The 25,552-nt window shown below is 70.0% G+C and overlaps 8 protein-coding genes across 8 annotated transcripts; 5 read left to right on the forward strand and 3 right to left on the reverse strand.

The window, feature by feature from the left end:
- Nucleotides 1-717: 717 nt before the first annotated feature.
- Nucleotides 718-3,898, forward strand: FA09DRAFT_331398 (hypothetical protein). The gene is made up of 8 exons (XM_025743009.1): nucleotides 718-1,039; nucleotides 1,093-1,205; nucleotides 1,262-1,887; nucleotides 1,940-2,045; nucleotides 2,156-2,529; nucleotides 2,578-2,697; nucleotides 2,747-2,856; nucleotides 2,909-3,898. Exons 1-8 carry the CDS (start codon nucleotides 733-735, stop codon nucleotides 3,721-3,723), a joined length of 2,571 nt encoding a protein of 856 aa, XP_025596412.1. The 5' UTR covers nucleotides 718-732; the 3' UTR covers nucleotides 3,724-3,898.
- FA09DRAFT_300426 (aldolase) lies at nucleotides 3,741-4,951 on the reverse strand (the record flags this gene model as incomplete). Its single annotated transcript, XM_025740334.1, has 3 exons — nucleotides 3,741-3,955; nucleotides 4,006-4,591; nucleotides 4,706-4,951. The coding sequence occupies 3 exons, from the start codon at nucleotides 4,949-4,951 to the stop codon at nucleotides 3,741-3,743; spliced, it is 1,047 nt and encodes a 348-aa protein (XP_025596413.1).
- A 558-nt stretch (nucleotides 4,952-5,509) lies between these two features.
- Nucleotides 5,510-7,075, forward strand: FA09DRAFT_300199 (DUF185-domain-containing protein; the record flags this gene model as incomplete). Its single annotated transcript, XM_025740325.1, has 5 exons — nucleotides 5,510-5,665; nucleotides 5,725-5,835; nucleotides 5,891-6,231; nucleotides 6,311-6,777; nucleotides 6,834-7,075. The coding sequence occupies 5 exons, from the start codon at nucleotides 5,510-5,512 to the stop codon at nucleotides 7,073-7,075; spliced, it is 1,317 nt and encodes a 438-aa protein (XP_025596414.1).
- Nucleotides 7,076-9,308: 2,233 nt separating this feature from the next.
- FA09DRAFT_291784 (kinase-like protein) lies at nucleotides 9,309-10,362 on the reverse strand (the record flags this gene model as incomplete). Its single annotated transcript, XM_025739989.1, has 4 exons — nucleotides 9,309-9,537; nucleotides 9,596-9,963; nucleotides 10,016-10,149; nucleotides 10,212-10,362. Coding segments are annotated over 4 exons (882 nt in total), but the record flags the coding sequence as incomplete, so codon positions are not given.
- A 1,971-nt stretch (nucleotides 10,363-12,333) lies between these two features.
- On the forward strand, nucleotides 12,334-17,251 carry FA09DRAFT_321239 (antiviral helicase). Its single transcript, XM_025741011.1, has 20 exons — nucleotides 12,334-12,509; nucleotides 12,615-12,734; nucleotides 12,786-12,868; nucleotides 12,921-13,130; nucleotides 13,187-13,332; nucleotides 13,400-13,560; nucleotides 13,614-13,690; nucleotides 13,742-13,829; nucleotides 13,885-14,472; nucleotides 14,526-14,623; nucleotides 14,677-14,742; nucleotides 14,794-14,880; nucleotides 14,933-15,019; nucleotides 15,068-15,256; nucleotides 15,351-15,633; nucleotides 15,684-15,814; nucleotides 15,872-16,099; nucleotides 16,152-16,487; nucleotides 16,541-16,675; nucleotides 16,825-17,251. Exons 1-20 carry the CDS (start codon nucleotides 12,428-12,430, stop codon nucleotides 17,020-17,022), a joined length of 3,393 nt encoding a protein of 1,130 aa, XP_025596416.1. The 5' UTR covers nucleotides 12,334-12,427; the 3' UTR covers nucleotides 17,023-17,251.
- A 1,075-nt stretch (nucleotides 17,252-18,326) lies between these two features.
- FA09DRAFT_331403 (hypothetical protein) lies at nucleotides 18,327-19,824 on the forward strand. The gene is made up of 3 exons (XM_025743010.1): nucleotides 18,327-18,585; nucleotides 18,697-19,163; nucleotides 19,222-19,824. Exons 1-3 carry the CDS (start codon nucleotides 18,525-18,527, stop codon nucleotides 19,600-19,602), a joined length of 909 nt encoding a protein of 302 aa, XP_025596417.1. The 5' UTR covers nucleotides 18,327-18,524; the 3' UTR covers nucleotides 19,603-19,824.
- A 13-nt stretch (nucleotides 19,825-19,837) lies between these two features.
- Nucleotides 19,838-22,275, reverse strand: FA09DRAFT_321241 (hypothetical protein). The gene is made up of 4 exons (XM_025741012.1): nucleotides 21,657-22,275; nucleotides 21,319-21,601; nucleotides 20,367-21,177; nucleotides 19,838-20,234 (listed from the first exon to the last, which is right to left on the reverse strand). Exons 1-4 carry the CDS (start codon nucleotides 22,174-22,176, stop codon nucleotides 19,890-19,892), a joined length of 1,959 nt encoding a protein of 652 aa, XP_025596418.1. The 5' UTR covers nucleotides 22,177-22,275; the 3' UTR covers nucleotides 19,838-19,889.
- A 462-nt stretch (nucleotides 22,276-22,737) lies between these two features.
- On the forward strand, nucleotides 22,738-25,413 carry FA09DRAFT_362101 (hypothetical protein; the record flags this gene model as incomplete). Its single annotated transcript, XM_025745435.1, has 3 exons — nucleotides 22,738-23,371; nucleotides 23,430-24,084; nucleotides 24,175-25,413. 3 exons carry the CDS (start codon nucleotides 22,738-22,740, stop codon nucleotides 25,340-25,342), a joined length of 2,457 nt encoding a protein of 818 aa, XP_025596419.1. The 3' UTR covers nucleotides 25,343-25,413.
- Between the last annotated feature and the right edge of the window lie 139 nt (nucleotides 25,414-25,552).

Consider the following 25,552-nt stretch of genomic DNA (forward strand, 5'->3'; position numbering starts at 1 on the left):
ACTCTCAAAGTAGGGATAGCGCCATATGTGCACAACTGGCATAACAATCAGGTCTGCCCCTTTGCATGCCCCAAGTTATTGGCCTTCTGCACCACCTTCTGCAGGAAACAGCTCTAGGGATGAGCCAAATATTTTGAGCTCACCAGCCAAAAGTTGCGCGCCAGACCTGTTTTTGGATGATGACAACAAAAGTTACTCACTCAAAAGCTTAGCAAATTTCAGCATCCCTGGCATCTGGGGGCTTTCACCACCTGCCCAAGTGGCAGTTTCCATCCCTGGTGGGCACCGCCTTGTAACCCTAACCCTGGGAAGTTCTGTTGAGAACAAGGGCACACTGATCACCGTAGCTTGCAGAGGGCGCCATGCAGAGCACCGCAGCTTGTGGCTGGGTGTTACACCAACGCTTGCTGCGCACGCTCACTTTGTCACTAACCAGATGATCTCCCCGCTGCTGCATTGCATCAAGGCATCAAGGAAGAGTTCCTGTGAACCAGCGTCTCCTGGAACAGGCAGGCAGCCTGGACCTTGAAAGACCTCTCCCCGCTGGTCAGCAAGGTTGCATGCAGCTGACTGTGGCATATCCGTGCTGGACCAGAGCCAGTCCCTGCCGAACGTTCTGGTGTGCCACACCCGGGCGCGCGCTCGAGGCTGTGCAGCTTTTGGCCCTCGAGCCGCGAGCTTCGCGCTTCCTTCTCGCCCACCACCCCCGCGCCGTGCCGCGCTCCACCCCTCATGTCCCACTCGCGGGTCGGCTCCGCGCTCGCCGGCTCGTCGCGCGGGCGCTCCGCGCAGTCGGCAACGCCCGCGTCGTCCGTGGCGCAGCGCTCGCGGCCGCGCTGCCCGCAGTGCGGCTCGCGCCGCTTCCGCCGCGATGCCGGCACGTCGCTCGTCGTGTGCCAGGAGGGCCACGTGCTGCAGGGCTTCCGCGACGAGGAGGCGCAGGACGGCGACGAGTGGGCGGTGACGACGGGCAAGCGTGCGATCCGCAAGCTGCGCGCGGGGCGCCGGCGCGGCACAGAGAGCACGGCGGTGCGCGGACGTGAGTGAGGCGACGAGAGCGCCAGGAGCGCGGTCCTGATGCGTGTGCGACAGTGTGGCACGGCGCTCGCGGCGACTTTCTCCTCTTCCAGTGTCTGCAGCTCGTGCTGCGCATGCAGCTCGCGGCGCTGCGCCACGAGTGGCCGCACCTGCCCGACGAGATCGAGGTGCGCATGCGCTGACTGTGCTGCGGCGGAGGGCATGGCTGATGCGCATGCCACAGCCCGTTGCGCGCGACCTGTGGGCGCTGTACGTCTCGCTGAACGCCAAGCTGCGCCCGGCGCCGTACACGGAGCAGCTCGCGCACGCACAGGAGGAGGCCGGCCTGGCCGCCTCGCTGCACGCAGACTCAGACGGCGGGCGCAGCCGGTCGCGCTCTCGCTCGCGTGCCGCAGAGGCCGCTCGGGCACGCGCTGAAGCCGAGGCCGCAGCGGAGCGCGATGAACAGCGGCGTGCGGAGCGCGAGGAGCGCCGTGCGACGAAGCGCCGCCTGCGCGAGGCCGAGGGCCGCTCGCCGTCGCCCTCCGACTTTGACTCGGACGCCACGACCGAGTCGGGCTCGCAGCACTCCAGCCTCGGCACGCCGGCGCGCAGCAGCCGCTCGCGGGCCGGCTCGTCGGCGTCGGGCATGTGGACAGACACAGACCCTGGCCTGGACAGCGATGTCGAGGGCGACAACCTCGGCAGTGCACCCGACCGCGAGCACCTACGCAGCCGCGCGTATCCCAGCCAGCAGCCGTCGCGCAAGGGCACCGATGCAGACGGCACGCCGCTGGTCAGCGTGACGGCCGTGCTGTACTTGGCGCTCATCATGCTGCGCGTGCCCGTCGTGTGGGAGGATCTGAGGGTGTGAGTCTCTGCGATCAGGTACAGCCGTGCGCGGGCTCACCAGACCTCACAGCCTCATCGCCTCGCATCGGCTGCCGTTCCTCAACGCGGGCCAGCTGCTGCCCGCAGAGCTCGTCTACCATCTGCCCGGCGCGCATATGCGCAAGCTGGAGCCCGGAGTGAGTTTCCCCGGCGCTCCCCTTCCCTCACTCCGCTCACCTTCTGATCCCTGGTTCACCTTCTGATTCGTCGCTCACCCCCTGACCCCTCACTCTGCTCACCTGCCCAGACCACCCCGACCGTCGCCCAGCTACACGCACGCACCGTCAAGCTTGCGCAGCTCATGTCGCGCGACTTTGGCGTACAGCTGCCCGAGTTCAATGCCGCGCCCGTGCTCTACCGCTGCGTGGACGCGCTGCTCCTGCCGCCGACCTTCTATGTCGCGGCCAAGGCGCTGGCGAGCTACGTGAAGCTCTCGCTGTACGCCGTCGATGCATACGCGACGGCAGAGCCCTGGAGCGCACCGGACGAGAGCGCGAGCGCGACGAAGCGCGAGACCGGCCTAGTCGCGACCGGCACGCTGGCCGCACCGCGCTGCATGGCGCTGATGGCGGCGGTGTGCGTCGTGGCGAAGCTGCGCTGGGGCTGCGACGGCTGGCACCGGTGAGTACGAAGTCACCTGGTTCGCCATAGCTCGGCTGACATCCGCAGCGTCGAGCACGCCGACACGCCGCCGGCCGGCACGAAGCGCTTCGAGCCGTGGCTGGATGCGCTGGAACAGGCACACCAGGCCTTTCTAGCCGACCCACGCAGCGCACACCTCAGCGAAGTGTGCGTGTCTAGATGCCTCACGCCGCTCGTTGCTCACGCAGCTCTGCAGCGACATTCTCGACCTCGACGACGCGCAGCTCGATGCGTTCCTCGACTTTGCCGAGCAGAACGCCGTCCTGCCAAACCACGCCAAGGCGCTGAGCTGGAGACGCGCAGAAGGTGCGTAAAGCCGCCGGACGCGTCTGCCGCACCTGCTGACGTCGTCCCACAGGCAACGACGATCTGCTCGCCTTTGCGACGCCGGCTGGTCCATTGGCGGAAGAGGGCGATTCGCTCCACGACACCTCATCGCCGCTCCACGCACTGAACGAGGCTCGTGCTGCGGCGCGCGAGGCCCTCTATACAGCCGTGCACGCCCGCGTCGACGGCGACGAGCCGGGCACAACGTACAACCCCACAAATCGCACGGCGCTCGAGGTGCAGCCGGACGGTGCGCAGCGCCTCGTCCGCGCCGCTGCGCGCGTCATCGGCTGCACAGAGTTCGAGCTCGCACGCTCAGTCGGCGAAGTCGAGCGCATGCTCGTGCGCGCTCTCCTCGACGACGCCAGGCTCAAACGCGACTCGACTGGAGCGCCGCCAGCCAAGCGCTCAGATCGTGGCGCCGACGCGGAGCGAGCCACAAGCGCGTCTTCTGACGAGGCGGCGCCCGTCCGACGTGGGCCTGGCCGGCCACGCAAGAACGCGGCGGCATCGTACGCCAAACATGCCACGCTGAGTCGCAACACTGTGCTTCCCGAAACCGAGACAACTCCGCCGAAGCGCCCTCGCGGCCGGCCGCGTAAAGACTCACAGCACCCCGGCGCGTCGACGAGCGCGACCGAGCCGCGCAGCGCCGTTGAAGCTCTACCCAGGCGTCCGCGGGGCCGGCCGCGCAAGGACGACCTCGCTCGCCGCCGGTCCGGTGCACTGGATGGCGAAGAGGCCGTGCACCCTCCGCCGCGACCGCGCCAGCCGGCCAGAGCAGCAGTTCGCCCGCCTGTGCGCGAGTTTGCCGTCTCCTCGTCCGACGACGATTCCGACAGCTAGCAGCATGAATGCATAGATCACAACCTCGCACGCGTCTCCTTCTGCGCGTCCCGCTGGGCCTTTGCTTCGCGCGCAAGCAGCGCGCGGCCCGCACTGCTGCCGTTTGGCCGCCCGATCTCCTCAGAGATCCAGCCGCCGATGCGTGCCAGCGCAGCCAGGTCGAAGCCGGTGCTGTAGCCCGACTCGTGCAGCGCATACACGACCGACTCGGTGTCGATGTTGCCCGTCGCACCTGCGCGGGCGTCAGAGAGCGTGTGGTGCGCCACGGCAGAGAGCACTCACCCGGCGAGTACGGGCAGCCGCCCAGCCCGGCGACGGCGGCATCGACGGTGCGCACGCCAGCGTCGACGCAGGCCAGCACGTTGGCGAGGCCCGTGCCAAACGTGTCGTGGCAGTGCGCGGCGAAGCGCTCGACGGGCGCGTGCCGCGTGCACTCGTTGAGCACGGCGAGCATGGCCGCGGGCGTCGCGACGCCGACGGTGTCGCCCAGGCTCACCTCGTAGCAGCCCATGTCGAGCAGCGCCTTGGCGACGGCGCCGACGTGGGCCGGGTCCACGTCGCCCTGGTACGGGCAGCCGCCGACGACGCTGACGTAGCCGCGCACGCGCAGCCCGGCGTCGAGCGCGCGCTGCGTCACGGGCGCGAGGCGCTCGAGCGACTCGGCGACGGAGCAGTTGGTGTTGGCGCGTGCAAAGGCGTCGGTGGCGGCGGTGAAGATGGCAATCTCGTCGGTCTGGCCGGGCGCCGAGCCGCGCGGGCCGGCAATGTCGAGCAGCGCCGCGAGGCCCTTGTCGTTGGGCACGAGGAAGGGATAGCTGACGCCGCGCTGCTGCGCGATCTGCTGCAGGATCTGCGGCGAGTCTGCCATCTGCGTGCGAGGGTCAGCACAGGCAGCCAAGCAGCGCAGACAGCGCACGTCATCGCTGCTGCACAGGCATCGCAGCCACACCATCGCCGTTGCGGCACTGGGCGCGCCACGCACCTGCGGCACCCACTTGGGGCTGACAAACGCGCCGGCCTCGACGCACGTGGCGCCGGCGGCGACGAGGCGGCGCACGAGCTCGAGCTTGGTGGCCGTGGGCACGACGCGCGCCTCGTTCTGCAGGCCGTCGCGCGGCGAGACCTCGACGATCTTGACGTGGCCGCGCGCGGCGGGTGCGGCGGCCGACGAGGCGCAGCGCTGCAGCAGCGACGCCGCGCGCGCGGGACGGGCGAGCAGGCCGAGCATGGTTGGTGGGTGATGAGGGTGCAGAGGCACGCTGCGCCGTGCGTCGGATGCCACGCCTGCCTCGGAGAGCTCGGTGGCCGGGGCGCGCGCGGCGAATGCGGGGAAGTCGCCGGCGGCTCGGACATGTCGGGCGCAAGTCCGGCGCGCGGCCGTGGGAAGAAAGGCGCAGGCGGCTCGAGTCGGCCTCTTCCTGCCGCGCCTCCTCCACTCCTGCCGCATCTCCATCACTCCAAGCCTCAGCCTGTCATGCACGCGCTCCGTCGCACTGTCGCCAGCGGCGCAGCTCTGGCGCGCGCCGAGCGCCGGGCCCTCGCCGCCTGCGCTGTGCCACGTCGGGCCGCCAGCAGCAGCAGCGGCAGCAGTGGTAGCGGTAGCGTCAGCAGCAGCAGCAGCCCGAGCAGCAGCACGTCGCGCAGCACGTCGCCGATGCAGCAGCCGCACAGCTCGGCCAGCGCACCGTCGACGGCACCGTCCGCTGCGGCGGGTGCAGCGCCGAGCCTGCAGACGCTCATCCACCGCAGCATCGCCGCGTCGGGCCCGCTGCCGGTCGCGACGTACATGCGCACGGCGCTCCTCGACCCCACGCTCGGCTACTACGCCTCGGCACTCGCTGGCGCCGACAGCGAGAGTGCCGCAGGCGCGGCGCCGCGCGACGTGCTCGGCACGCACGGCGACTTTATCACCAGCCCCGAGATCAGCCAGGTGTTCGGCGAGGTGAGTGCCGGCGCAGCGCTGTCGTCTCGACAAGCGACGGCTGACCCGGTGCGCCACAGCTGCTGGCCGTGTACCTCGTCTCGCGCTGGCAGGCAGCCGGCTGTCCGTCGCGCACGCGTCTCGTCGAGCTCGGCCCGGGCAAGGGCACGCTGCTCGCCGACGTCGTCCGTGTGAGTCCCTGCAGCGCGACCCTTGGCGTCTTCAGCGGCTGAGCCTGTCGCACAGACGCTGGCGCGCTTCCCGCTGCTGCTCGGCACGCTGGAGTCTGTCCACCTCGTCGAGGCGTCGCCGGGCCTGATGGCGCTGCAGGCGAGCGCGCTGGGTGGTGCGCTCGATGCGGCTGGCGTGCCGATGCGCGCCGCGGGCGAGGAGGTGCCGGCCGGTGCGCCGCGCGGCGTCGAGACGGAGTGGTTCGCGCGCGTGGAGCAGGTGCCGCTGCAGCCCGACGTGTGGACGATGGGTGTGGCGCACGAATTCTTCGACGCGCTGCCGATCCACATCTTCGAAAAGACGGCCAAGGGCTTCCGCGAGGTGCTCGTCGACATCGAGCGCGCGCCGCAGGGCCAGTCTGGCGTGTGAGTCGGCTGTGTGCCCGTACATCTGCAGCGTACATCTGCAGGGTGACGCTGAGCAGCGACCACGCAGCACGATCCTGCGCCCGTCTGACCTGAAGCCGGCGAGCTCGAAACCCGCCGCGCCGCCGTCGACGAAGCTGCGCTATGTACTGGCACCCCAGCCCACACCCTGGTCGCAGCTGCTCGCCGAGCGCTCGCCGCGCTTTGCCGGCCTGCAGCCCGGACAGCGGCTCGAGGTCTCGCCTGAGGCCTGGGGCGCGGCACGGCGCTTCGCCGAACTCATCGCCGGGCGAGAGGCACCAGTCGTCGCCGAGGACGGCGCGCGGGATGCGGCGGCCGAAGAGGCGCGCCTGCGCTCCGAGTCCCTCGGCGGTGCTGCGCTCATCATCGACTACGGCGACGACAAGGCGTTCGGCAACAGCTTCCGCGCGTTCAAGCAGCACAAGATCGTCGACCCGCTGGAGGACGCCGGTGCGGCAGACCTGACGGCGAACGTCGACTTCCACCACTTGAAGAGCGCTGTCGCGACGACGGACGGTGCGTGATCGCGTGGCCGCACCCTGCGCGCTGACAGCTGACACCCTGCACTGCAGCGCGTGCTCTGGGACCCATGTTCCAGGCGCACTTCCTGCAAGCACTCGGCCTGGAGCAGCGTGTCGGCGCGCTCGCCAAGGCTGCACCGCCGGAGCGGCGCGTCGACATCGAGCGCGCCGCAAAGCGCCTCGTCGATGCCACCGGCATGGGCGCGCAGTACAAGTTCCTGGCGCTCGAGGCCGGGCATACAGGCGCCGCACAAGAGCAGGAGGCAGCCTCGGTCTATCCATTCGAAATGTAGGGGTGAAAGAGTGTGCGGTCATCACTAGTGGGCAGACTTGTGTAGCGGCGCAGAGTAGCAGGCGACGACCTGCGCCGTAGAGAGCGGGTAAGAGGCACGGCGGGGGCACGAGAGCAGCGCGACGTGGAGCGGCGGGCATGGGCCCTAGCGCACGGCCGCGTCGTCAGACGGTGCGCTGCACGGTCCGGCCGACACCGACGCCGCGCAGGATCTTCCACAGCGCGCCTCGCGCGGGAGCGGGTGTGACAGGCGTGGCACTGCCGGCCACGGATGACTGCTGCACCCGGTCGTCGAGAGGCCTGTCGATGCGTGCGAGCGAAGAGATGCGCGCAAACGAGCTCCGCTTGTCGACCTTGCTCGCCGACGCAGGCGCTGCGTTCTGAAAGCCCTTGCCGCGGCGCTCGACTTGGTTCTCCGACAGGTATGCGCTATACACGCTCTCCACCGTCTCGGTTTCGACGGCGCTTGGTGCGGGCACGCGCTCGGATCTGGTGGTGTGCGTCTGCGAGCGGGTGAGGTGCGTGCCCGTGCTGTGCCCGTACGCAGCCAGCTGCGCATCAACGTCGCTGCGGTTGTCCGCGGCGCCGGCCATGTGCAGCAGCTGACCATCGCTACGATTCGCGCGGTGTCCGAGGTGCTTGGCCCGGTCTACGTTGTCCTGCGTGCGGGAGATGTACTGATCCGCCGCGAGGTCGGGCACCGTGGCGTGCTGCAGGCCGCCGAGTGAGACGTGGCGCATGTGCTCGCGAGCCGCCATGGGTGCGCCGTTACGCGGCGTGTGGCGCGACGGAAAGGGGACAGAGCTCGAAGAGGCGACCGACTCGTCAGCGGGAGGCGACGCCACGTCGTCGTCCGAGGGGCCGTGCTCAAGCTCGTGCGACTCGGCACGGCTGCTGCGAAAAGCGAGAGGCGAGGCGGCACTGGCGTAGTGGTCGAGGGTGTTGCTTGAGGCCCGCGAGTGCGCCACCGACGGAGACTGGACGATTTCTGAGCACCGGCTGCCCGTCAGCTCGGCGGCGTCGAGCGTCGATTCGTGGGCGGTCTCGACGGTTGTGGACGATGGCGCAGCGATCATGCCGCGCAGCTCCTCGACCAGAGCAGCGAAGCGGGTTGCTAGGCGGCCCATCTCGTCCAGCGTCTTGCCGACGTGGCCCAGCGCGCCCTGATGCCCAGCATCGAGAGGGCGCTGGGGGCTTGCGCCGATGGTGTCGAGGCGCGGAATCGTTCCACCACGTGTGCCGCTGAGAGTTGGTGCGGCGCTGGTGAGCCCGAAGCTGGCCGAGATGGGACGGCGTTGGCTCGACTGGGGCGGCTGCTGCACGGTGTGTCGGGCGTCGAACTCATACTGCCCCGTCGAGTCCGAGCGGGCAGAGAGAAGATCGCTGTGGTCCTCGCTGTCGTTGCCGAGGCGGTCGTCGTGCGTGCTTGTCAGACCCACGTCGGAGAGTCGACGTGGGTCGAGGGCGAGCGCAGAGATGTCGGCTCCCGACCGAGCGGACGTGGTGCTGGTGGTCGAAGCTCGCACTGCGACGTTTCGCTGCAGCACCTCGGCGGACACGCGGGGAGGCGTCTCGAGATCCGCAGGGTGGCGCGCAGGCAGTGCCGGCTGTGTCGCTGCTTGCTGCTGCCCGTTCACTTTGGCGTCCATCGAGGCGCCAGTCAGCTCGCGCGGGCTTTGCGAGGCGAGAAGCCCAGTCGAACGACGATGATCGCTGCCCTTGCGCTGCGCAGCGCCGACAGACTCGAGCGGCTCGGGCTTCGCCCTCGCTTGCTGTCCGCGCTTCATCGCTGCGTCAAAACGACTTGCACCCGCCCGCTCATCCGAGCCGACGGGCGTGAGGACTTCCAGGGATGGGTCGTCGAGGGGCTCGGGTGACGTCGGCGTCGGCTCGTCGGCTGACTGGGTAGCGGGCACGGTGCGCAGGTCCGGCAGCACAAACCACGGCGCATCCTTGCTGCTCTTGTCGACGGGCACGAGGCTGCCGGAGCCCGAACTTGAGTCGGGCTGCGGCTTGGCGAGCGCCGGGCCTTCGTCGTGGTGCGGCGCTTCGTCGTTGTGCGCCGCGTCGGTCTTGCTGGCCGCAGCTCCCTTGTTGCCGTGGCGGCCCTGCGCCGCGACAACCGTGTGCTGGCTAGGAGTGTCGACGGGAGCGCCGGCACGAAGCAGATTGACGAGACTAGCATTGAGGCCGCCGCGCTCGTAGAGCTGCTCGGTCAGCGGCGCCGGCTCGTCAAAGAAAGGGTGCACGAGGCACGCGCTGGACGTCATGCGAGCGCCGGGCTCGGGCGCCAGCATGCGGCGGCACAGGTCGAGCATCAGCGGCGAAAGCTTAGTGCACGTGTCGGCCCAGGTGTCGGTGAGGGTGCGCTGGTAGTAGGCGTGGATCTGCTCCTGCGAGAGGTCGAAGGGCTCGTCGTCGTCGTCCTCGAACGGCGTACGTCCGACGACCATCTCGAAGAAGCTGCGGCGCGGAAGCCAGTCAGCGGTGCATCGCATCACTGCCCACGCTGCAGACTCACGTCACGCCGAGCGCCCAGACATCGGCCAGGCGCTCGTCGTGCTCGTCGCCGCGCGCACGCTCGGGCGACAGGTACTCGGGCGTGCCCCACAGCTCGCTCGAGAGGAAGCGCGACTCGGGCGTGTGCAGGCGGGCGAAGCCAAAGTCGACGAGGATGGCCTCGCTGCGGGCATCGCTGCGCTTGACGAGCACGTTGGCGACCTTGATGTCGCAGTGCACGACGCTGCGCTCGTGCAGCCACGCCACGGCCGACGCCAGCTGCGCGCAGTAGCCGTGGGCGCCGGCGTACTCGCTCGGCGGCAGGCCGACCTTCATCTCTTGCTCGTACCACTCCATCGCCAGGCAGGCAAAGCTGGGCGTGAGCAGGAACTGCGGCAAGTGTCAGCGACTGTCCATGGCGGCGGCGCGCACGTCTGCGCACCTCGTGGAAGCGCACGATGTTGCGGTGCACATGGTCGCGCGGGCCCGTGCTGCGCAGGATCTTGAACTCGTTCCACAGCGCCTTGGTGCGTGCGTGCGAGGCAGCGTCGGCCGTGCGCTCGACGAACTTGACAGCTGGTGGTGGCGCATCTCAGCTGGCAAGTCTGCTCGGCGGGAGAAGCAGCACTCACCGACACGCGGGCGCACGTAGCCGCGCTTCGCCGGCGTCTCGCGGTACACCTGCAGCGTCGACTCGGGGATGGCGCGCCAGCAGCTGCCCCAGTTGCCGTGGCCGAGCTCGTGCTCGAACTCGTAGCGGAACGTCAGCTGCTCGTCGGTGATGGACAGGCTGTGCAGGGGCCGTCAGTCGCGGCGCATACATGCGCCAGGCGCAGCGGCGACGCACATGCGGTCTTCGACGTCGCTCGGCGCAGCGGCACGGCGCAGCTTGCGCGGCGACGGCTGCACCGCCTCGTCCTCTGCCACGGCGGGCCGACGCCGTGCGTTGCGACCCGGACTGGCAAAGACGTCGACGGGCGGCGCCGGCGTCGTTGGCTGTGTGAGGTGCGCGATGGCCATGACACGCTTGGCGGCGGCGCTGCTGCTCGGCGGCGTGGCGAGGTGTGCACGGCCGTCGGCGGCATCGGCGGCAGCGTGGCGCGCCGGCGTGCGCGACGTGGCGTCCTTGAGACGCAGCTTGAGGCTGCCGAAGCTGCGGCTCAGCGAGCGGGCGGCGGCCTCGCGGATGAGCTCGGGCCGCGAGAGGCTGTCGCGCGGCGTGACCTCGCGCAGCGGCGGCGTGGCCTGCGCCGGCGCCGTGCGGCCGGCGACGGGCTCGGCAGCGCTGCGCTCGGGCGTCTGCAGTGCGGTGGCCGAGGCGCGGCTGGTGCCGCGAGGACCGGCGCCGTCGTGCCGGGCGTCGTCGCGTGCGGGGCTGGAGCCGAGGAGCGAGGCGGCGATGACGGGCATCATCTCTTGACGGGTCGGCGCGCCCATCGTCGACGAGTGCTCTGGCACAGCCGGCGGTGTGTGGGCGGGAGGAGGTAGTCGTGGCACGTAGAGCGACGTGGACAGGACTTGGTGGGGCCAGGCAGCAGCATGTGCGGCGCAGGCTGCTCAAAAGCAGCACAGCTCGCCATTTGGGCGCCCTCGCTCGCACGCTCAGCATGCGCAGGCCCTGGCGTGTTGTTCGCGGTGTTGATCTGCGCCCGAGCGAAGAGCACGGCCAAGGCAGGCACGCCGCGGGTGCGCTCTGTGGAACAGAGTGCTGCGCGAGGAGGCGGTGCGATGCTCTGCAGCTGTGCGTGCACGTCGCACGCCGCCCGAGCACGGCCGGCGCCAGCTTGTGTGCCTGAATGACGGCGGTGCCTCATTGGGCGCATTCACGCCCAACGCGAGCTAGAGAGCGTCACGAAGAGCAGCGCAGAAGGCGCGCTGATCTGCGCCTCCAGAGAGATCAAACCGCACCCCGGCGAGCACAAGACAGCGCGGCGAGCGCTCGGTCGCCCGATGCGGGTCGCAGCCTCCGGAGGGGCCATAGAGACACTCGCTCGCTGCTTGAAAGCTCCTCTTCAGCTCTTATAGGTGTCGATGCGGCTGACCGCAGCTGCCGGGGAACTGCGGCAGTGCTGCAGAGCGGCAGAGGCGCAGAATGCGGGCCCACGGCGGCGGCGCCCCTGAGCGCGACGGAGCGGCGCTCAGCCTCGGGCCGTCTCGCAGCCGCAACCTCGCACGACCGTGCGCGACGCCGCAGCGCGTATGATGCGGCGGCGAGCTGTGTGCTGTACCATGTGCACTGAGGCACGCCGATGCCGGCCTGGACGAAGCATGCTTGCGGCGATGGTGATGTAGTGAGGCAAGACGCCGCCGCACGCTGCTGCGCGATGCAGCCGCCGGCGTCGGCGTTGGTCGGACGAGGAAGCGCGCGCCATGCCGCGTGTGGAGGCAGCGGCAGCCGCGCGCCGCTGGAAGAACACGCCGACACCCTGCACCTGCCTCACCCTCCCATCACCTCGCCCAGCCCGGCGCTCTGCAAGCGTCCCTCTTCATCACAGACATGGCCGCGCCCGAAGCCGGCCCCGCGCTGCTGCGCGCCGTGCCCGAGCGCGGCGTGCTGCTCGATGCGCTCGCCCTCTCGCCCGGCCAGGCGCCCTTCACGCCCGCCGAGGTGCGCGCCGCCCTCAGCGCCCGCTTCCTCGAGCCCGCCACGCCGGCGCTGCCGCCAGCACACTTTGCACGCACGCCCGACCTCGCGGCACCGCTCGCGCCTGCGCCGCTGCCGGCTCGCACCGCGCTGCGCTTCGTGCGCGCCGGCCTGCGCGGCGACATCGTCGGCGCCCAGGAGGTGCGCGTGCGGCGCGCCGCTGCCACCCGCCGCGGCCGCGAGTTCGTGCGCGGGCGCGTCGGCAGCAGCATGTTTGCGCCCGGCGGCCTCGACGAGGTGCTCAAGGGCGACGGCGCCGGCGACGACGACGCCGAGGAGGAGGAGGAGCGTGGTGAGTGCAGTGGCCCGGCGGCTGTCTGGCATGCACCTGGAAGCGGAGCTGTGCCCGCCGCCTGGTCCCTGCGTTGGCGCTTTGCTGACGCCGTGCCATCATCAGGCCTACGTATCTGCGCTTCTGGCCTGTCGCGTGGATTCCGCTCGCGGGCACAGCGCGAGGCCGAGTCGAGTGAGGCCGCGCTGGAGCTCGACGACGACGACGAGGTGCCCGAGCTGGACTGTGCGTATCATTCGCTGCGCGCTGCTAGAGAAGCTGCTCACACCAGCACAGTCACACCGGACGCACATCTTAAGATCCTCTCGCGCGAGGTAAAGCCGCGGGCGCCCTTCTATCGTGCAGCAGTCCAGCCTAGCGTGCGTTGTCGCAGCATGCGTGCCCTTCTCACATGCTGACTCGCCGCATCAGGACGCTGCCAAGGAGTCAACCTCCTCAGCCGTGCATGATGCCGAGCTGGACGAGCTGCTGCCGGCGGCGCCGCCGGGAGCCAACCTCGGGCTGGGTGCGTCGCGGGCCGCGCGCCGGCGCCTCGAGAGCAAGCGCGACTGGGCGCACGTTGTCGACGTCAACGCGACGATGGGCGACTTCCACAAGCTGGTGCCTGACATGGCGCACAAGGTGCGTGGTCCGCTAGCGAGACTGGACACCGTCTGCTGATGCGCCTCGCCCTGCAGTTCCCCTTTGAGCTCGATCCGTTCCAGAAAGAGGCCGTCTACCACCTGGAGCAGCGCGACTCGGTCTTTGTTGCGGCGCACACGTCGGCCGGCAAGACGGTTGTGGCCGAGTACGCCATCGCCCTCGCACAGAAGCACATGACCCGGTGCGTTGCCGCAGCAGCTTCTGTATCGGCCCCAGGGCCCGAGCACTGACGCTGCGCGCCTGTGCAGCTGCATCTACACATCGCCCATCAAGGCGCTGTCCAACCAGAAGTTCCGCGACTTCAAGCAGACGTTTGGCGCGCAGAACGTCGGCATCCTGACTGGCGACGTGCAGATCAACCCCGAGGCGCCGTGCCTGATCATGACGACGGAGATTCTGCGCAGCATGCGTGAGTGGCGCAATGCGCGGCGCACAGCCTTGGTCCTGACGGCTGCGGCACAGTGTACCGCGGCGCCGATCTCATTCGCGACGTCGAGTTTGTCATTTTCGACGAGGTGCACTACGTCAACGACCAGGAGGTGCGTGCCAGCTGCCGTCCCCTTGCCGCTCCGCTGAACAGCCCCGCGCAGCGCGGAGTGGTCTGGGAGGAGGTCATCATCCTCTGCCCGCAGCACATCAACCTCATCCTGCTCTCCGCGACCGTGCCGAACACAAAAGGTAGGGCCAGCAGTGCGGCATGTAGCTCACGGTACTGACCGCGCATGGCCCGAAGAATTCGCCGACTGGGTCGGCCGCACGAAGAAGAAGGACATCTACGTGATCAGCACGCCGAAGCGTCCCGTGCCGCTCGAGCACTTCCTCTACGCCGGCAAGGAGCTGCACAAGATCGTCGATACGCGTGGCCAGTTCCTCGGCAGCGGCGTCCGCGCTGCCACCGAGGCGCTGCGCCGCAAGCAGGACAAGGAGCGCGAGGCGGCCGGCCTGGCGCCGATCGGGCGAGGCGGTGCCGCCGGAGGGCGCGGCGGCGCAGGGCGCGGAGGGCCGCAAGGCGCAGGCCGAGGTGCGCCACGCGGAGCAAGAGGCGGAGCACGCAGTGGTGCGCCTGCCCTTCGAGGCCGCGGAGGCGGCGGCAGCGCAGCCGGAGGCAACAGCCGGCCGGGATTCGGCGGCGACAAGAGCCTCTGGATCAACCTCGTGAACCTGCTGCGCAAGCGCGACCTGCTGCCCGTCGTCGTCTTCGTATTCTCGAAGCGGCGCTGCGAGGAATACGCCAGCTCGATGCCGAACACGGACCTCTGCAATGCACGCGAGAAGAGCGAGGTGCACATCCTGATCGAGAAGAGCCTGACTCGCCTGAAGGGTGAGCGGCGCAATGCACTTCACCACCGCAACCTGCTGATCAACATCGCACAGGCTCGGACAAGAGCCTGCCGCAGATTGCGCGCATGCGCGAGCTGCTCGCACGCGGCATAGGTGTGCACCACGGCGGCCTGCTGCCGATCGTGAAGGAGGTGAGATGTGCGGTGCGACGCTGTGTGCGCTCTTGTTGACGCCAGGGGAGTAGGTCGTCGAGATGCTGTTTCAGCGCGGACTCGTCAAGGTGCTCTTCGCGACCGAGACGTTCGCCATGGTGCGTACGAGCCGTGAGGCGCCGCTACGCATGCTCACACAGCTCCTGCAGGGCGTCAACATGCCGGCGCGGTCCGTCGTCTTCTCTGGCATCCGGAAGCACGACGGACATGGCTTCCGCGAGCTGCTCGCTGGAGAGGTCAGTCTCCACCGGTCCCCATATCTCTCCCGTTGCTTACGCAATCTGTCAGTACACGCAAATGTCGGGCCGAGCCGGCCGTCGCGGCCTGGATCCTACGGGCGTGGTCATCATCAACGCCAACGAGGACGTGCCGGATGTGAGTGCTGCGCTCGTTTGATCTGCGCCCCTCGCTGAGCCCTTGCAGACGGGCATCTTGAACAAGATGCTTCTTGGCCAGGCGACGAAGCTGTCGAGCCAGTTCCGCCTGACGTACAACATGATCCTCAACCTGCTGCGCGTCGAGGCGCTCAAGGTCGAGGAGATGATCAAGCGCTCCTTTTCCGAGAATGCGTCGCAACGCCTGCTGCCCGACCAGCAGCGGAAGGTCAAGGAGGTGCGTCCGAAACCCAGACCTGCTGGGATACCGGCGCTATCGCTGTGCTGCCAGACGCTCGCGGCCTGCATATCTTGCTGACGCCTCGTTCCAGGTCGAGCGACAGCTTGCGCGCCTGCCTGCTGTGCCTCCGGAGCGGGAGGAAGACATCAGCCGCTACTACGACCTTGCCCACGCCGCCGTGGCCTCGAATCAAGGCATGCTTGAGGTCGCCCTCGCGCAGCCACAGGGCTCGAAGATGCTTGCCGCCGGCCGAGTCCTTGTGCTGCGTGACGAGCACTTTGACTTTGACGTGGCCGTCGTGGTGCGCTCCGTCGCCGACGGCCTCTTCCTCGTCCTTGCTGCAGTCTCGCCTGAGCGCAAGGCGGGCACGCTGGGTGAGTCGCGCGCCAGGTCCATTCACTGCGCCGCTGCTGACCTCCAGCAGACGTTGAGTCTGGCAAGGTCACTCCGCTGTGGCCCGCGACGCTGCGCGATCGCCCCGCAACGGGCCTGGTCTACGACCTGCGGGAGGTGCCGCTGAGCTCAATTGTGCTACTCACGCCGCATCTGCTGAAGGTGTGTTCCGCAGGCTCCCCAATGAGACCTGCCCCCCCGCTCATCATTGCCGCACAGATCGAGACGAGCATGATCATGGCGCACCGCATCTCGGCCATGCAGCGCACGGCCGACATGCTGGCGCCGCTCGTGGCCGAAATGGGCGCCGCCGATGCCGTTCCCGAGGTTGACTGGTCGCGCCTGCGCCGTCTGGAATTCCAGGAGGCGCTGCGCTCGCGCGACGGCTATGCGTCACGTCTGGCTCAGCACACTGCCTGCACGACACACGAGAGCTTCGCGAGCGAGGTGAGTAGGCTGGTGTGCCGAGACCTCCGCCTGCTGACCGTCACTCTCGCAGTACGCAATGATGCACGCGCGCAAGGCGCTTGGGACACGCATCAAGGCGCTCAACCTGTCGATCTCCGACCAGAACCTGGACCTGCTGCCCGACTACCAGCAGCGCATTGCCGTGCTCAAGACGCTGCGCTTCGTCGACCCCGTCTCAGAGGCAGTGCTGCTCAAGGGACGCGTCGCCTGCGAGATCAACTCGGCCGACGAGCTCCTGTTGACGGAGCTGATCCTCGACAACTTCTTCAATGCGCTCACGCCGCAGGAGAGCGTGGCGCTGCTCAGCGTCTTCATCTTCCAGGAGAAGACGGACATGCAGCCCGAGCTGCTCCCGCGTCTCGCAGAGGTGCGTCGCCAGATCCGTGCACCATCCAGCGACGCTGACAGTCCCTTCGCCAGGGCTACGCCACCATCATCGCCACGTCGGAGCGAGTCAGCGCCGTGCAGGCGGCCCACCACCTCAACCACACCGACTTTGAGACGGCGCTCAAGACGGGCCTCGTCGAGGTCGTGTTTGAGTGGGCCAGCGGCATGGTGCGTACAACGATCGTGGTGTGAGAGGCAGCATGCTGCAAGCTGGCGTGCTGTGCCGTGCTTGCTAGCTGCACCCTGCGCTCCTTGGACGTGCTCCTCCGTGCCGCATTACGCCCTGCCCTGGCCTGCGCTGACGCCGCGCGTCACAGCCCTTCAGCAAGATCACCGACCTCACCGACGTGGCCGAGGGCACGATTGTGCGCTGCATCACGCGCCTCGACGAGACGTGCCGCGAGGTGCGCGACGCGGCGCGGGTCATTGGCGACGCCGACCTGTTCCAGAAGATGGAGGCGGCGCAGGAGTGCATCCGGCGCGACATCATCGCGTGCGCCAGCCTGTACGTGTAGCCGGCAGCAATCGAGCCAATGCCGCATGCTCGCCACTGGCCTGAACCTGCCGCGTGCCGCATTCTGCTGTACGCGCGGTGGCCGCTTTGCTTGGAACGAGCATAATATGGTCAGTGTGTTGCGGGATGGACGTGTGAAGGAAGAGCTGCTCGCCGGGCAACATGCTCGGGTCGGTGATTCGAGGCGACGCGGGGCCGTCGCACGGTCGCGCTGTGTGTGCTCCGCACACCCCGCATTGAGAATTCTGCCTCCCGAGCAAGGCGTGGGCTGCTGCTTGCGAGGCTCCTCCTGCGGCTCTGATGCTGCGGTGCAGCTGCTGCACGGCGTCGATCCGCCGCGGCCAGCCGGTCCTGCGCCTGGCCCAGCCCTGCATGCTGCGCCTGCGAAGGCCGTCCGGCGATGCCGCAGCCGGCGAGCGCTGGACGGCGGCAGCGCAGCACCACAGCACGCCGCACCGCTCTCACTCGACTAGACTCTCCCTCGCACTCGACTCTTCTGCTCTCTGGCTCCCGCAGCTTCGCGCTTATTCTGGGGTGAGCTGCCTGCCCGTAGCTCTGTCTGATGTCTGTATTGAGCGCTGCTGCTGGGCCGAGACAGCGGGCCGAGCTGCCTTTCAGCAGCACCCGGCACCGCCGACCGATGCTGCTGCGGTGCCGCAGCCGTCGAAGAGAGCGCGTCGTTCTGCTTGCGCTTCGCTCTCCGCACTCCGCACCCGCTGCGCGCTAAAGCGTGCGGAGTGCGGCGTGCGCCAGACTGCCGCCGTGCCTGCGCAGCAAGCATGGTCCAGACGCGGCGACTCCGGCAGCGGAGCGGAGCCGGCGCGGCGCAGCACGGCTGCGGTGCCGCAGCCCAGCGACGCAGATGCAGCGCGATGGCGACGAGGACGCTTGATGCGGCGGTCGCGTGGTGCCGGCGCTGCGTCTGTGCCGAGGCGGGCGGCCCGCCTGCGAAGTCAGAGTCTAGTCTGCTGCCGTCTGCTGCCGCATCGGCCCCCGCCCTCTGCCGCTGCGCTGCTTTGCCCGCTCTTGCTCTGCTGCGCTGCGTCTTCGCTGCCTGCCCCGCAGCCGCGTCCGCTTCGCCGCACGCCGACGTCGCGGGCGTGTCACGGCTGCGTCTGCGCCGGTGCCCTGGCTGCCCTCTGATGCGCGACTGGGGCTGTGAGACCGAGACCGATGCCGAGTGAGGGACAGTCGCGCGCAAACGCTGACACGCGCTTTGTGCCTGTCGCCGCTGCGCGGCTCTTCCGCTGCCGCCTGCTCGGGGCCGCCGCTGCCCGCCGCCGCTCCGTCCTCACACCCGCCTTACCCCTCTCTCACTCCTCGCTGCACCCTCACACCCTCCAGCTTGCCTTCGCCCGCGTCCACGCTCTCTTCGCTCTATACCTCGGCCTCTGCGCGCCGACCTCTTCGCTCTTCTGCGCACCCGCTGCGCGCCGCTTGCTTCCTTCTTTGCGCACCGCCGCGCCGCTGCCTCGCACCCGGCCTCTTCTCCACGCACGCGCCATGCAGCTTGCCACACGTGCGCTGCTTGCGCTGCTCGGCGCCGCCGCCGTCGCTGCCCAGGGTGAGTGATGCATGATGGCGGGCGCAGAAGCGTGCGCCGTGCTGGCGTACCACGTCGCTGCGGCCGGCATGCGCGCGACGCCGGCGCCTCGCACTGACGCATACCCGGCAGGCACGACGGACGTGCGCACGCTCAGCATCGACACGGACATCGCCAAGACGATCCAGCGCTACACGATGGGGCCCGGCGGCTCGACGCCCGTCTTCATCTCCACCGACACGTCCTTCGTGCCGCCGGTGACGTCGTCGGCGTCGGGCACCATCCTGCCGACGCTGAACCCCGTGCCGTCGTTTGACATGAGCTCGGCCGCCGCGGCCGCTGCGTCGTCGGGCGCGCTGAACCGCACCGCCTCGTCGAACTACACGCTGCCCAGCGCCACGGCGACGGCGACGCCGGGGCCCGGCTTCGTCGTGCAGCAGTCGAACCCGTACGTGATGCAGGTCGTCGACCCCAAGGACCTGCCGAAGATGAACTTCAACCTCGCAAACGAGACCGAGGTGCGCCGGCAGGTCATCTGCGGGCAGCAGACCAAGTTCTGCGCCACGGCTGGCTGCGCCGAGGCGGGCGCCACGATCAACGTGAGTGTGCGGTCGGGCGGCGCGGCCGCAGGAGAGTGGCGCTCACCTCTCTGTGCAGTACAACTTCTGCGACGTCGACACGCTTGCCTCGCGCTGCACGTGTGACAAGGGCGCCTCGAACCTGCAGCAGTGGAAGTGGCCGGTGCAGTTCTCCGACTGCCTGGCGCGCGCCACGACGTGCGCCGACATGTGCTCCATTCCCGGCGGCACGACGGCGCAGCGCACGGCGTGCAAGAGCGCCTGCCAGACCAACTTCCGCGACACGTGCGGCATGCCCGGCCAGTACTCGGCCAACTACGCCGTCGCCAAGAGCGGCGACAAGCCGAATCTCGACATGATGCAGGGCGGCACGGCCGGCGACGGCGCCGCCTTCCTGCGGGCCAGCTCGCTGGCCGTGGCGGCGGCGTTTGCCTTTGCTGCCGTGCTCCTCGTCGCATGATGCGGCCCTTGGCTCTCCAGCGCCTTTCTCTGCTTCCTCTCCGCTACCATACTTATTCCTCGCCTGCTCGGCCTTTACCCAGCGCCCTCCGTCACCGAGCGGATGCGTGCGCTCTGCCGCCTGTCTTTGCACCCGTCTGCTGTCCCGCGCGCAGTCATGCAGCCGCCGCGCCTCTCCCTGCCATTGTACTGCTCTCCCGCTCAATCCACGCCACCTCACCAGGCAGATGCGTGATGCTCGTGCAGATAAAGTACAGCCGGATGAGATAGATACAGGCGGTGCAGGGTCTATGGGTCGAGTCCAGTGATGTGAAGCAGCGCGTCGAGCTCGGGCTCGTCGCCCTCGTGTTCCAGGCCGCCGCGCCAGCGCCACACGTCGAAGCGATGGTTCAGCCCGCTCTGCTCCTGGATGACGTACGGGCCGCCGTCCTCGCCGCCAACGCAGCGGCGGCCCAACGCGCCGCAGCAGCCGCCGGCGCCGGGCGCCGCGCGCAGGAAGTACAGGCTGCGCACGCGCGAGTGCACGAGGGCCATGCAGCACGACATGCACGGCTCGTGCGTGGTGAAGAGGGCGAGCGAGTTGAGCAGGTAGTCCTGCCCGTTGCTGACGGGCGCACGCGATGGCGATGCAGCCTTTGGCCGGCCGTTGGGTGAGCTCTGCCGTGCCGCGTCGTCGGCGCCGAGGCCAGACACCGTCGGCGAGGGCGTGCGGGCAGGTGAATCCTCGGCGAGCAAGCCCCTTGTGCGCTCCTTTTCGCGCTCGACCCTGATGCGCGCCACGTACTTGATGGCATTTGTGACGGCGTGCTTCATCGGGTTGCGCTCGCTGATGCGCGTGTCGTGGGCTTCGGCCTCGATGCGCCCGCTGGTGGCAGGCGGGCACGTGCTCGCCCACGGCGGCGGCTGGATAGGCGTGGTGACGAACGCCGCGATGGGCAGCTCGCCCTTGGCCTTTGCCTGCCGCGCCAGGCCGACGCAGCGCAGCATCGCCTGCCGCGCCCACTCGGTGTTCTCGGCGTTCCATGCCGCCGCATCAGCGTCGCGGTCGACGAGTCCATTGTATGTCGAGCCGGACGGCAGCACCGAGGAGCTCGAGCCGTTGACGCTGGGCCTGATGCCGACAGGCCAGAGCGCGGACCACTCTGCGCTGCGAGCCTTGCACGGAGCCGGGTCAATGGGCACGTCGCGGAGCTGCGGCGTCGGCTCTGCTCCGGCGATCGTAAAGTCGCGCGCGTTGAGCTCGTCCATGAGGGCCACCAGTGTGGCGCGCTCCGGCAGGTCGCGCTGCGTGCAGATGAGCGCCTGGATGCCGGCTGCTGCGCCGTCGTGCTGGTCCGATGCGCGCGGCGAGGTGCGCCGGAACTGGCGCAGGTGCTTTGTCGTCTCGGGCGCGTGCTCGGTGAAGTGCGGGTGCTGCTGCAGCCTGCGCAGGAACTGGCCAAAGATGGCCGTCTTGCGCGGCTCGACGTCGACAACCCAGGCGGGCACCGTCTCGAGCGGCGCGTGCAGCGGGTCGATGGCGGTCGTGATGCGCCAGAGCTTGCTCGGCGCGCCCGGAGCAAGCTGGCTGGTTGCGCTTGCGCTGGCAGCGCCGTTGCTCGCCGCTTCTTTGCGGACAGCCCGCGGAGTCTCGGGCTGCGGCGGGTCAGCGCTGGGTGCCGGCGCAGCAGAGGCCGCCTCGGCCGCCGGCAGCGGCACCTGTGCCGAGCTGGCGCACGCGTGGCCGTTGGCCTCGCTGATGCCCTGCGTCTTCGAGGCGCCGGCGTCGCCCTCGTCGTCGGAGTCGAGGCTGAGGCGCAGCAGCTCGTCCTCGCTCGGCTCGCTGGCGGCATCGTCGGCGGGCGCGTCCGTCTCCCACCACATGCGCCCGACCCCGTAGCTGATGCAGAGCTCGTCGCCGGCGCTCACGGCGCGCATGAGCGTGTAGCGGATCGAGTGTGTAGCATGGTCGAGCGTGTAGCTGACGTTGGGCAGGTGCGGCGCGTGGTTGAAGAGCGAGCCTGCCGATGCGCTGTGAGCCACGCCGCGGCCCTGCCGCCAGCAGCCCGCACTCACCGATGCCCAGCGCAATGGCCATGTCGCTGCCCGCGGCGCCGCGGCGCTGCCAGACGAACGTGTAGCAGTCGAGCTGCGTGAAGCGGCCGTGGCGCGCATACTCGTCGGCGGGGAAGACGAGCACGGGGCTGACCTCGAGGAGCGTGCCGACGGGCAGCGCACGCGCCGCATACACGCCACGCCCGGCGCCCGGCGCAGCGCGGATGGCGATGAGGCTGTTGAGGTGCGGCGTCGCGGCCGGATAGCTGCTGCCGCTGCCATTCGTGTGCGCGGCGCCGTGCTGCACGCCCGTCGGCGAGATGCCGAGGCGTGCGTTTGTCGGCGGCTCGGGCGCCAGGCCGTGCCCGTTGGAGTGTGCGATGCCGTTCAGACTGCTCGCCGTGGTGCTTTCGCCATCGCCCTGTGCGCTGCCTGTGCCGTGCAGCCCGTTGCGACCCGGCGCCTGCTTCACCGGGCCTGCCGCGCTAGTACGCGCACCGCTGCTGCTGCTGGACGGAGCATGCTGCGGCGCACTGGGCATGGGACGGCGGGCGGCACGGAAGGCAGAGGCGGGCGGAGGCGGCGGCGCAGTGCGGCAGCGGCGGCGGCAAGGGGAGCGATGGTGCGGGGTGTGGAGGAGCAGACGCAGGAGCGGCGTGGCATGTGTGATGCTCACACGAGGGTGACTTCTTCGGAGCAGGCTGCAGGGCGCGCATCACGTGCGCGCCGCCCGCGGCCACAGCACCGGCAGCACCGCTCTCCGCGCACCGGCGCAGGCAGGCGGCTGTATGCGTCTGCATTGCAGCCATAATCACAGCAGACAGCCTGGCTGTGGCGACTGTCCGGCTGCAGCTCAGCTCTGGGCGGAGCGGGGCGGGTGCGGTGAGCGGCGGCGCCTGGCGGGGCGCGTCTCGCACGGCAGCCGCACGCACGGCCAGCCGCGCCTCGGCCAGCCCCGCGCCGCGCACGTCTCGCTGCTGCTCGGGCGGTGGAGTCGCGGCAGCGGCACGGGCTGCCTCCGCTCCTCCGCATCCCATCCGGCGCTCTCGCCTGCGCACGCCGCTCCTGCACGGCACCCTCGCACCCGCCTGCGCCGCACACCATGCCCTCGCCCGCCGCCGACGAGCGCACCGCCGCCGCATCGCCGTCGCCGCCGCCGGCCGGCGAGCGCGCCGCCTCGTCGGCGCCCTCGGCGTCGCGCAGCAGCACGCGCTCCGCCGCACGCAGCACCGCACGCCGCAGCGAGCGCAGCCGCTCGCAGCGCCGCCGCGACGACGACGCCGCGCTGCGCCCCAAGCGCGAGGAGGGCGCCGACGACGGCGACGCGGCGCGCGCACCCTCGCCCGCCGACGTCAAGCCCGCCGGCGCGGCCACCAGCGACGCCGACGCCGCCAGCACCGGCTCGGGCGCCGGCAGCTCGCCGCCGCCCGCCGCCGCGCCGCAGACGTCCGACAAGCACCGCCAGCGCAGCGTGTCGACGTTCAAGGAGCTCGCGTCGCTGGGCCTGCGCGCGCTCGGCGACGGCGAGGAGGAGCCGCTGCTGCCGCGCCGCAGCCGCCGCGTGCTGAGCCCCGCACGCCGCGGCAGCGACGAGAGCGGCAGCGACGGCGACGAGGAGCACGACGCCGCCGCCGAGGCGCGCGACGACGACGAAGACGATGACGACGACGAGCGGCAGGCGTGGGACGGCGAGGAGGGCGGCGAGGGCGAGACACGCTGCGTGTGCGGCAGCCAGGGTGCGTCGGCCATCCCTCGCCGGCAGCGAGAGCACAGCCACTGACACCTTGTCCCCAGATGAGAACGTCGGCCTCATGATCCAGTGCGACTCGTGCAAGTGCTGGCAGCACTGCATCTGTATGGGCATGCACACCGAGGACGAGTGCCCCGACGTGTACTTCTGCGAGCAGTGCCGGCCGGAGCTGCACCTGCCGCTGCTGCGCTCGCTCGGCGTGCTGCCGCCGGCGCGCTCGCACAAGAAGGGCGCCGCGCGCGTCTCGGGCAAGAACCCGGGCCGCGACGCCAAGAAGGACCTGCGCGAGGCCAAGGACGCCGTGCTGCTCCTCGCCGCCGACAACGAGCGGCGCCGCAAGGCGGGCCAGGAGGTGCTGACGGGCTGGAGCGTGGCGCAGAACCCAGCGCTGGCGGCATTGGCGCCGGGCCTCGGCGGCAGTGCGCACGGCTCGCCGCCGGGCGCCGGGCGCGCCTCGCCGCCGTCGCCGCCGCCGACGCGCTCGCACCGGCGCCAGTCGAGCGAGGCGGCGGCGCGCCACGCCCGCAGCCAGAGCCGCGACGACGACAAGAGCGGCGGGCGCCACAGCCCCAAGCGGCGCAGCACGATGAACAGCCGCGACAGCGCCTACGGCTGGGAGCCCATCCCGCCCGGCCTGCTCAACGACGACGACGAGCGTGACGAGCCGGCAATGCGGGCGAAGCGGAAACGCGGCGATGGGTGAGTGGCAGTTGAATTGCGGCAACAGTGCTGCCTCAGCGCCAGTGCCGCCGCCTCCAGGATCCGCGCACTCACTGAAGCACATCGCAGGTCTCCTACCCGCTCGGCGTCGCCAGAGCAACGAGCGCCCGAGAAACGGAGGCGCGGTCATCAGGACGAGGACGCCTCGCCGGCTTTGTCAAGTAAGGACGTCCGGCGCGGCGCTCGGCGAGATGCCGTCAGCGAGGCAGACGGGACGGAGCGCGCGGGCAGCGAGGACAGCATGGCGGGCCCGAGCGAGAGCGCTGGCGCATCTGCCTCGGCAGCCACCGGCGCAGGCTCGAGTGCGTCGAAGAAGAGCGGCAAGAAGAAGGGCGGCGAGGGCGGTGCGACGTCGGCGCCGGCCAAGCATCCGAACCAGTACACCTACCGCAACAAGGAGCGGCCCGGGGCCGCCGGTGCAGCGGCAAGCGGCAGCGCCTCGGCCGCCGGCGCATCGGTGCAGCCATCGGGCGGCGAGTCGCCCAGCCCCAGCCCGTCCAAGCCGCGGCAGCCCGAGGGAGCGGCGGCGCGGCGAGGCGCAGCCTCGCTGCGCGTCGAGGCGTCTGCGTCGCGCAACAGCACGCCCACGCCGCACACGGAGAGCTCGGGGCGCGCCAACAACCCCGGCTCGGCGTATGGCCTGCCCGACCACCTGGCGCACCTCTTCCCGCTGCTCGCCGACGCGAGCCTCGAGCCGCTGGAGCTGCACCCGCCGGCGGCGAGCAAGGTGCCGCTGCGCCCCGTGCGCAACGGCGGCGACGGCGACGACGAGGCGCCGCTCGTCGAGGCCGTGCCGTACACGACGACGACGGTGAGCGAGGCGCGCACCAAGATCCGCTTCCCAGCCAAGCGCATGACGCTGGGCGAGATGCGCAAGCGCGTGCGGCACATCGGCGAGTACGTGGCGCGCGCCCAGCTCGAGGCCGTCGAGCGGGCCCGGCGCATGCGCCTGCTCGGCATCGACATGACGCCGACGGCGCCGGACGAGGAGATGCGCGACGCAGCGGCGCCCGACGGTGCCAATGGCGCAGCAGCCGAAGACAAGGCCGAGGGTGACGGCGATGGCGACAAGACGGCGGCAGCGGTTGCAACACCCACCGCCGATGCCCCACTCGACGCTGCGCCTGCGCGCCGCGGCAGTGCGACGCCGCAGAGCATGCGCCTGGCCGAGGAGCTGAGCCGCGAGCTGGCGTCGTTCACGCAGCGCTTCGGTGCAGCGCCGGGCGTGGCGGCGTAGTGCTGCTGCTGTGTGTGTCTGCTGTGCGCTGTCTGCTGCTGCTGTCCTGCAAATGTATCTGTACTGTGCTGCCTGTGCGTGTGAGCTCGACGCGCCGTCCAGCGAGCGCGATGCGGGGAACGAGGCGCGAGGCGCGGGACGTGGAGGCGCCACGCGGCATGCGCGAGGCATGCGGGCGGCAGCAGCAGCTGCTTCTGGTGTTGCGTGCGC

Source organism: Tilletiopsis washingtonensis (assembly GCF_003144115.1).
Source record: "Tilletiopsis washingtonensis strain MCA 4186 unplaced genomic scaffold FA09scaffold_18, whole genome shotgun sequence".
NCBI classification, from domain to species: Eukaryota; Fungi; Basidiomycota; class Exobasidiomycetes; order Entylomatales; genus Tilletiopsis; species Tilletiopsis washingtonensis.

Coding starts and splice junctions, on each gene's coding strand:
- FA09DRAFT_321239 (XM_025741011.1), top strand. CDS start 12,428: ATGTTTGCGCCCGGCGGCCTCGACGAGGTGCTCAAGGGCGACGGCGCC. Junction 12,869..12,920: donor GTGCAGCAGTCCAGCCTAGC/GTGCGTTGTCGC, acceptor TCGCCGCATCAG/GACGCTGCCAAGGAGTCAAC. Junction 16,100..16,151: donor ACGAGAGCTTCGCGAGCGAG/GTGAGTAGGCTG, acceptor TCACTCTCGCAG/TACGCAATGATGCACGCGCG.
- FA09DRAFT_331403 (XM_025743010.1), top strand. CDS start 18,525: ATGCAGCTTGCCACACGTGCGCTGCTTGCGCTGCTCGGCGCCGCCGCC. Junction 18,586..18,696: donor CGCCGCCGTCGCTGCCCAGG/GTGAGTGATGCA, acceptor CATACCCGGCAG/GCACGACGGACGTGCGCACG. Junction 19,164..19,221: donor AGGCGGGCGCCACGATCAAC/GTGAGTGTGCGG, acceptor CTCTCTGTGCAG/TACAACTTCTGCGACGTCGA.
- FA09DRAFT_321241 (XM_025741012.1), bottom strand. CDS start 22,176: ATGCCCAGTGCGCCGCAGCATGCTCCGTCCAGCAGCAGCAGCGGTGCG. Junction 21,602..21,656: donor GGCCATTGCGCTGGGCATCG/GTGAGTGCGGGC, acceptor GCGCATCGGCAG/GCTCGCTCTTCAACCACGCG. Junction 21,178..21,318: donor AGCGAGGCCAACGGCCACGC/GTGCGCCAGCTC, acceptor TGCCAGCGCAAG/CGCAACCAGCCAGCTTGCTC.
- FA09DRAFT_331398 (XM_025743009.1), top strand. CDS start 733: ATGTCCCACTCGCGGGTCGGCTCCGCGCTCGCCGGCTCGTCGCGCGGG. Junction 2,046..2,155: donor TGCGCAAGCTGGAGCCCGGA/GTGAGTTTCCCC, acceptor TCACCTGCCCAG/ACCACCCCGACCGTCGCCCA. Junction 2,857..2,908: donor GAGCTGGAGACGCGCAGAAG/GTGCGTAAAGCC, acceptor GTCGTCCCACAG/GCAACGACGATCTGCTCGCC.